The sequence below is a fragment of the Onychostoma macrolepis genome, chromosome 11 (genome assembly GCF_012432095.1).
Source record: "Onychostoma macrolepis isolate SWU-2019 chromosome 11, ASM1243209v1, whole genome shotgun sequence".
Classification (NCBI taxonomy): Eukaryota; Metazoa; Chordata; class Actinopteri; order Cypriniformes; family Cyprinidae; genus Onychostoma; species Onychostoma macrolepis.
In genome coordinates, this window is record NC_081165.1 from 9584692 (window position 1) to 9593686 (window position 8995).

Genomic DNA, 8995 nt, shown 5'->3' on the forward strand with positions numbered 1-8995 from the left:
TTTTGGACCTGGTAAAAAGTTAACTCTCCTTAACTAACAGAAACTTCACAACCACCTCTAAAGCATGCAAATGTCATGTAACTCAAGACTCATCTTTCTTTCTGAGATCTGAAGTTGTTGGCATATCAAACAAGCTGTCTGTGCACTTTCCATCATCCATTTTTCCTAACATTTCCATGCTAACAAACAGCAAACGTCTATGTGGTGCCACATAACGTATTAACACCCAATGAACCGAGAGGCTCTCGTCAATTGTCTCTGTCCCACGTTCCTCTAATGCTGTTCTTCTCTGACTGTCTTCTTCTCTTCTCTAATTCAGGGATGAGTTGTTGAGTGAGACTAGTTTCCCTGACTGACCAACCCTCCCTGCCTTTATTCGAGGACTGTCCGAGCTCCACTCTCTGTATCTGTGTCCCTCACTCCCACCTAGAACCCAAATTTGGACGCTTGTCTGTATGACTGGACAAATGTCCCTTCTACACCCTACATACTTAAAATCTGTGTGCCTTTTTTTCAACATCTGATCAATAAACGTGTTTGAAAAATCGTCACCCCGTATCTGTTGTGTGCGTGGCCCCCAAAACCCCTCTTTGTTTGTGACCCCATAAAACCACCTTTGTAAATATGTACTATTGTAGCATGTGCCTGAAAACACCCTACAAAGCATGGACTGTTGCATTGCAATACATCTGAAACGGTGGATCTGATATCCGTTTTCTTTGTAACTCAAACATGTTTTGTTTTTCTTTTAAATTGCAGAGCAAATGTTAAAAGTTCTCCAGCAGAGAAAGGGGAGCAGTACTTGTAGTTTGGGAGAGGGCGACTTCGTGGGTCACAAGCTGTTAGATTTTGGCAACAGACAAGACACTCTCTTTCGGTAAAAGAAAAAGCAAAGAACTCCAGTAGAAACTTATTCTAGATTTCGATCCCTGTAATACAGACGATGCAGAGGTTCATAAAGTCAAGCAATGCATTTCCAAACAACGTGACTTTGTACTGTAGTATAAAACAAATGTCAGAAATTTGATAAGGAGTGAGCCACAACAGCATTACCGCAAAGTGTGCGACAAATATGTCATTTTTTTGTTACAGTTGGAGTTATACTTGCCGAAAAACTATATCACTCATCTGGAGAGCATTGATTCAGGGTACATTATAATGCATTTAAATAATTATGCAAATCTTCAATATGTGCGGTGTAATATACTTTGAACTATAACTGTGTTTTGACTCACAAATGTCTTTTAGTTTGCTAATAGTTTCTATTCTTTCTTGGCGTATATGAAATGGATCTTTTACCCATGGTAAAATCAATAGTTTTTTTTCCTTCTTCTTCTGTTTTTTTGTTCATAAAACGTATGGTGCGTAAACTTTGAGGGGTTTGTCGCATTTGATTTTGCTTCAAAAGAGACCCACATGTGACACAGATACAATTAAATCTCTCTAGTGCACTTATGATTTGTCTTGGTGAATTGTATTCAACCTGCATTGAAAGGCACTATTTATCACAAATAATGTCTTTGAAGTGATCGCGGAGTCTGTAGGTTGACATTAGAAATATTTTAGTTCATGTTCCACCAATTATGTTACCTAATATTCAAGTATGTATCATCTCATATGATGTATCAAGCTTTCTGTTCATCTGTTTTAAAATAAAATAAACTATACAAAGATATATTTTTGTGTGTGTCAGTTGGGGAAAGTGCTGTTTGCCTGTTGTCACATGCTTATGATATTTTGACCAGGACTGTTAATGCAGAAAACAAACTGTAAATAAAAAATGAAAAGATTTAACACACTTTTTTTTTTTATCTGTTCACAAACATTGATAAAAACAGAAGTACAAAGCCAAAGGATTTTATATAATTCAACAACAATAAGGTGAGCTAAATGATTATAAACTAAACAAGCTAAATGAAGTCTGGGAAGAAAAATGCAACAAGTAGTTCAAACACACCTGGAGAAATGCTATCCATTATTATTTACAGGATTATATAGGATTTGGACCTGGATGCTACAATTTTTGCTTTGCTTTAATTTGCCATGTGACTAATCACTTCATATTAGAAGTTCTCAAATAAATAAATAAATGATAAATAATGTAAATCCAAACCAATAAATAAATAAATAATAATAATATATATATTATATTATACACATAAAGTAGTGGCCAAAATTATTAGAACACTAGTTGTTTTTTTGCTGTACATTTTAGACATGTCTTGAGTGGTACTTGCATCATTTTCCAATCTTGTCTTCAAAAGTTCTTGTTCATTCTCTATTATCATATTACAGTTTTTCTCAGTCGCTTTGGTACATTTCTCAGATCAGAAATGAAATTCTCAAAACTACTTGTTCGACCTCCACATCATCTAGTCACTTGTGCACATCATAAAAGCAGTTTCTCATTCTTTTGAACAAGTTGCGATTGCTTTGGTACATTTATGCAATTGATTATCAACAGCCAGAGAGAAGAAGAGGAAGAGGAAGAGGAAGAGGAAGAGGAGTGAGGCTGCGTGGCGGAGGAGTTGGGAGGCAAAACAGAGGAAGAGGCAGAAGATGCCGAGGACATATGCGTGTTCCTGATGAGATAAGAGCCACACTTGTAGACCACATTCTCAATCATGGGCTTACAATGGCCGAGGCTGGTCGAAGGGTGCAGCCAAATGTTGGGAGAACAACTGTGTCCTCAATCATTCAGACTTTTCGTCAACAGAACAGGTATGTAATCTAACAATAGGCACTGTACTGTAATACTGTATACTTTCTGTAATGCTTCATACAATATTACAGGATTCCACTTGCATTTTACAATATACAGTAAGTATACTTTAAACAGTGACATTTTATCTTACTCAATTTTGTGTTTTCATTACTATATTTTTTCCACATAGGACTGCAAGACAACTTCACAGGGCTGGCAGAGGGCCCCTTTTCACACCTGAACAGGAGGAGGCTATTTGCACCATGGTTGTAGAAAACAATGCCATAAGACTAAGGGAGATAAAGAGTGCCATTATAGAGGACAACAACATCTTTGAAAACATCCAAACAGTCAGCATCTCAACCATTGACAGGGTGCTGAAAAGACACCAAATGAATATGAAGCAGCTGTACACTGTTCCATTTGGAAGAAATGGTGAAAGAGTGAAGGAGCTGCGCTACCAGTATGTACAGGTAAAACATGTATGAGCATGCAGCAACTGTACCTCACAGTAAACAGTACAACATCATATAGTGATATACAGTACAGTAAGTGTGACCTTTACACATTTGCTATGACTGTAGAAAAGAAGATGCAATATGTGCTGTCTACATTTGATGTAACTGTATCTTGGTCAAAATGAAAATGCATATAATTCATAAAACTCATTTTGTGTCTTCTGGATATAGCGTATAATGGAACTGGAAGCAAGTGAACCACCGCACAGCTTCATCTACATGGATGAGGCTGGCTTCAACCTAACGAAACGCAGAAGGCGTGGTCGAAATATCATCGGCCACAGAGCTACAGTTGATGTGCCAGGCCAACGGGGCGGGAACATAACCATGGGTGCTGCTATCTCTGAGAATGGTGTGCTAACACATATTCCCATTATTGGGCCATACAATACAGAGCATCTTGTCACCTTTTTAGACGCTCTCTACAGGGATCTCATCCCTGAACAAGAGAGGGGTCAGATTGGAGATGACCTGCCAAAGTACGGAATTTTCCTCTGCATGGAGGTGGAAAGTATATGATCGCCAGCCACATACACAGATGACCCTTCTGACTGCCATGGATGCAGCGTGTGATGACATCACAGCAGACGCCTGCAGAGGCTGGATAAGACGCTCTAAAAGATTCTTTCCAAGCTGCATCGCAAGAGAAGATATTCGTTGTGATGTGGATGAGAATTTGTGGCCCAACAGACAGGAACGTCAGGAGGTGTAGGAAGACTGCACTGTAATTCCTACAGCACTGCATGTACAGTTTTCCCTAAGGAGATTGTCCTATGTTCACATTTCTACCTTTTTTTGTTTGTTTGTTTCTTTGTGCTATGTAGTGCTGTCTTTTCCTTTCTGTACCGCAATGACATGGTCTGTCAACAGATAACAGTACAAACAGTAAAAGTGTAAATGTGACTCTTGTCCAGTCTCTTTCAATCAATATCCTACATACAGTAATGTGTAAATGTGTACGTTTGAAATGGATATATGGCATACATGAAAAGTGCAGCATTCTGCATTTCAATACAGTAACTGTCATTCAAACTGTTGCAATAGTTTACATCAGAACATCCCTCCAGAGTACACTGTTATATTGACAACATGACTAAGCAATTTGACTGTCTTGTCCGTACACAATGACACAAGGACTTGTCATTCTGATGGCACTGACATGTTCATTGACACAGATATTTATTTTTGAGAGATGAACTAAGTATTTTGAGCAAGAGACTGGCTTTTGCAGGTAATCCATGGTGTTTTGCTATTTGTACAAGTTGATTTGAGAAATGCACTTACTGTTTTGCAAATAGTAAGGATGATTTGAGAAATGCACCAAAGCGACTGAGAAAAACTGTAATAAAAGGCCAAAATAAAACTCGCTGACTTCGCCTCATCAATTAAATGGGGCATGTAAAACCAGGTTAACAATTAAACCAGCTCAATCGGAGTCTAGTCAGATGATAAATCAGACCCGAGAATGAATGTCTGTGTATGTCTCACCCCCATCTCTGTGATTCAGACCTGTTTTTTACACCTGGATGATCTTTTCCTCATGAATGCTGTGCTTGACCGAGCGTCTGGACCCCTGATGGCACTCAATTTGAGCAAAAGATAGACTGTCTGTTTTGTTTGGACTGACTTGGCCTGGTTTCAAAGTCATTAATGTAATCTTTCTGACTGGTGTTTGGACGAGGGGTGAAACAGGTCTATGCTTTTGCCAATCCCATTTATGATAGTGCCATGTTAGAGTCATGCGGTTGTTTATCAGTAAAGCAGCATTACATACAGTCTGACTCTGCCTTCAAGTTATGGCAATAATTATTAATGAGATGAAGCACGAATGAACACAATGGAAGTTAATTGTTGTTATAATGGTGAATGCAGACTTTTTATTTTGTATGCATTTTCATGCTGACGAAGAGTAGTGATAAAGCTACACTGAGGTAATTCTACATAGTGGCAAAAATCCATTACACCCCTACTCTGTGTTTTGTTGCATTAGTGCTAAAAGAGTGTAAACAGAAAGAAAAAAAATGTTAAATTGTCCATTGTGTCCACTTCATTTTGACCAAAATTACTTACATTACATCATAATTTTACCTTTCAAACTAACTTGTACATTGAAACCTGAAGGCAGCATGAATCCCAAGTCCCTGTAAGGTTGCCAGAATCATAAACAGCAGCTTTTAGTTCTTATGTATTCAACACTCACATTGCAGCCTATGGTTTTCAGAAGCATTTGGTGGATTGCTGACTTGGTATAATGTTTAATTACATCCGATAATTTTGAGAGTATTTGTCAACATGCACAGTGTACGGAGGGGGAAATTTCAGCACATGATGATGGATGGATGTCGAAAGAGAAAATGAGTGAAACCTCAGCTATTCCGGAATGTTCTTTAACAGTTTTCCATCACGTGTTTTCCATTTTCAAATTAATTTAATTTAAAGTTGCATTATGTGCTGTTTACCATTCCGGTTTCATGATTACATGGTAAAAAGAATCAACTAATGTTGAAAACAAATGAAATAATTAAAATAAATGAATTAAACATTACAGACTCCATGTTCAGGCACTTCTAAAATCCTCTTCTATTTCAAAATCCACAAAAAAAAAAAAATAAATAATTGCAGAACACGAAATGTCAAAACCAAAGAATGGTGTTAAATATTTAATCACAGCCAAGAACTAAGAGTGTTTTTTGGTTAAATACATCTACTTTAGAGTACATAAAAGAGTTATGTGTTTATTTTTGACTTTGCAAAGTTTCGATTGCCAGGAACAGTTCACCCAAATATGAACATTTGCTGTAAATGTACTCACCCACATGCAGGAAATCCGAGATTTGTTTCTTCATCAGAACAGATTTGGAGAAATGTAGCATTACATCATTTGCTCACCAATGGATCCTCTGCAGTGAATGGGTGCCGTCAGAATGAGAGTCCAAACAGCTGATAAAAACATCACAATAATCCACAAGTAATCCATCAATTAATGTCTTGTGAAGTGAAAAGCTGCATGTTTGGTAGAATATATATATATATATATATATACACACACATACTGCCATTCAAAAATTTGGGATCTGTAAGATTTTTAATGTTTTTTAAGGGAGTCTCTTCTGCTCATCAAGGCTGTATTTACTTGATCAAAAATACAGAAAAAAACTGTAATATTGTGAAATCTTATTGCAATTTCTAATATTGGTTTCCTATTTTAATAGAATTTAATATAGAATTTATTCATGTGACGCAGCCCTGAATTTTCAGCATCATTAATCCAGTCTTCAGTGTCACATGATCCTTCAGAAATCATAATATGCTGATTTATTATCAGTGTTGATACTATTGTGCTGCTTCTTTGATTAATACAAAGTTAAAAAGAACAGCATTTTCTAACAATATAAGTCATTACTATGACTTTTTATTCATTTAACACATCCCTCCTGCATAAAAGTATTAATTTCCTTAAAAAAAGAAAGAAAACATATACTGACCTCAAACTTTTGAATAGCGTTGTATATTGTAGAAAATGCTGTCCTTTTAATCTTTTTATTAATCAAAGAATCCTAAAAAAATATATATCATAGGTCCCCCCAAAAATATGAAGCAGCACAACGGTTTCCAACATTGATTATAAATCAGCATATTAGAATGATTTCTGAAGAATCATGTGACACTGAAGACTGGAGTAATGATGCTGAAATTCAGCTTTGATCACAGAAATAAATTATATTTTAAAGTATATTAAAACAGAAAATTGTTATTTTAAATTGCAATAATATTTCACAAAATAACCTTTTTTTCTGTATTTTTGATCAAATAGATACAGCCTTTGTGAGCAGAAGAAACTTCTTTAAAAACAAAAAATTTTACTGATCTCAAACTTTTGAACGGCAGTGTGTATGTATGTATGTGTGTGTATATATATATATATATATATATATATATATATATATATATATATATATATATATATATAGATGGGTCCAACACTGGTCACTTCCTCTGAACAGCTCAGTTATTTCATTTCAGTAAACTTTCTCTGCCAAGACAGGATATAGAAAACACTTATGTTAATAAGTGTAGCGCTGCACCCTAGTGGTCATTAACAGATTACATAGTTTTTTGTGAATTATTTTTGAAGGTGAAAAATGCATAGAGGCATGTTAGATTTTGCTGTTTAGAATTTTTGTTTTAAAAAGAAAGTATGAATTATGCATCTAATGAATTTGGATTTTAAATCTGATAATTTTTTTAAACTAATTTCTTTAACTTTTTCATGAGCTTGACTAAGGTTAATCATCCTAATTTAAGTTCAGGTAGTGGCTCTCATCTGGTTTTGCATTAGACATCAAATGGTGAGCCGACACAGTACCAAAATACATAAAAACATAACATTAAAATATCACCATGAACTGCATGGGCCCAGCAACATGCAAAATTACTAATATGACACAGGCTGAACTGGAAAATTAGCAATTAATCTTTTCTCGCTGAACCCATTTTTATGGGTCTTATTGATTTATTTTGCATTTGTAAGTCACTTTGGATAAAAGCATCTGCTAAATGACTAAATGTAAATATTATTGTGTGTGTATATATATATACTGTTAGCTTTATTTCAAGTAGCTAAAAAAATGTTTAGTTTCAGTTTTAGTTAACTATGAACCCTATCAGCACATTTTAAGTCACAACCCACTAGTTCAGAGCTGAAAATGCTCTGCCTAAACGTATGTTGACCAAAAGCCCTTGTGTAATAATAAGAGTGGCACTGTGAGCAGACACCCATAAGTAATGAATTGGATGAAACCAGTCCATTTACTCTGAGATGTGTCAGTCAACAGATTTTAAACAGACCATTTAAGATCAGTGAATCGAGGTGTTGTGTATTCACTTCACTTATTCCATCAGTAAACAAAAAGCCTTATCAAAATCAAATGATAACCAGTGGTCCATAATCCATTTTGTATGTTTGACATTCAAGTGTTTTCTTGTTTCTTGAAAATGGATCTCAAAATTACGGCAGCAGTGGGGAGTCTGACTTGAAAGTATAGTCTTTGCTGCAAAGACATTAACCATGCTTGAACTCTGCTCGTTTTCCCCCCGCTTTTCCTTTGGTTTGTGTTGTTGCCAATCCATCAGAGAGAATACCCCCTCCTGTTAAGAGTAATGACTGAATGAGTGTTTGGCTTTTCTGTCGCCTACAGCCAGTCAGCAGCGTAACGCAGCTTCATTACGCCAGTGTGCTGTGGGGCCCAACTTTCAGCATCAACTTCCAGGAGAAAGATTTCCACCCAATGAATGAATGAATTCCTGCTAGCATTGCATTATGTGACTAATAGATGACATTAGCCACATTAGTGACATTAGTAACATTAATTAGAGGCATTTAAAATGCAATTATCATTTTAGGGGGTTGTTGTTATTATGTTCATTCATATTAAAAATCTCACTGATTAATGTATATTTCAACTCTCTCAATCATTTAGCTTAATAAATAAAATCTCAGCACTTTGTAACACACCTTTTACCTTCAATCGTTTCATATTGCATTGTAGCATTGGAGCTGGAAATCCTATTAATATTCACATGATTCCAATAATACACTATTTTTAAGCCTCTTGATACTTGATTTTTATCTAGAGACATTAAAACTAGTGCTCTTCAAATCACTGAACAAAATTTGGTCACACTATATTTTGAGGTTCAAATCTCACTATTAACTACGAATGTTTGACTTAATATACTCCTAATTTTCTGCTTATTAATACTAAGGTAGTTG

At 35.7% G+C, this 8995-nt stretch overlaps 2 protein-coding genes across 4 annotated transcripts in view; both read left to right on the forward strand.

The window, feature by feature from the left end:
- The window catches only part of cldn19 (claudin 19), an 11789-nt gene extending 10116 nt beyond the window's left edge, over positions 1-1673 (forward strand). For 2 of the 3 annotated variants that reach the window (XM_058790441.1, XM_058790442.1), the window contains exon 5: positions 320-1673. In XM_058790441.1, the coding sequence (XP_058646424.1) occupies positions 320-356 (37 nt within the window). In that variant the 3' untranslated portion in view covers positions 357-1673. The remainder of the gene's footprint in view (positions 1-319) is intronic. The other variant, XM_058790440.1, reaches the window with a different exon arrangement.
- An 899-nt stretch (positions 1674-2572) lies between these two features.
- LOC131549924 (uncharacterized) lies at positions 2573-3741 on the forward strand. Its single transcript, XM_058792512.1, has 3 exons — positions 2573-2721; positions 2895-3177; positions 3394-3741. Exons 1-3 carry the CDS (start codon positions 2573-2575, stop codon positions 3739-3741), a joined length of 780 nt encoding a protein of 259 aa, XP_058648495.1.
- Positions 3742-8995: the final 5254 nt, after the last annotated feature.

Excerpts from the sequence above, each read along its gene's own strand:
- LOC131549924 (XM_058792512.1), top strand. The coding sequence starts at position 2,573 with ATGCGTGTTCCTGATGAGATAAGAGCCACACTTGTAGACCACATTCTC. Across the intron at positions 2,722-2,894 it reads ACTTTTCGTCAACAGAACAG|GACTGCAAGACAACTTCACA; the intron begins GTATGTAATCTA and ends TTTTCCACATAG. Across the intron at positions 3,178-3,393 it reads TGCGCTACCAGTATGTACAG|CGTATAATGGAACTGGAAGC; the intron begins GTAAAACATGTA and ends TTCTGGATATAG.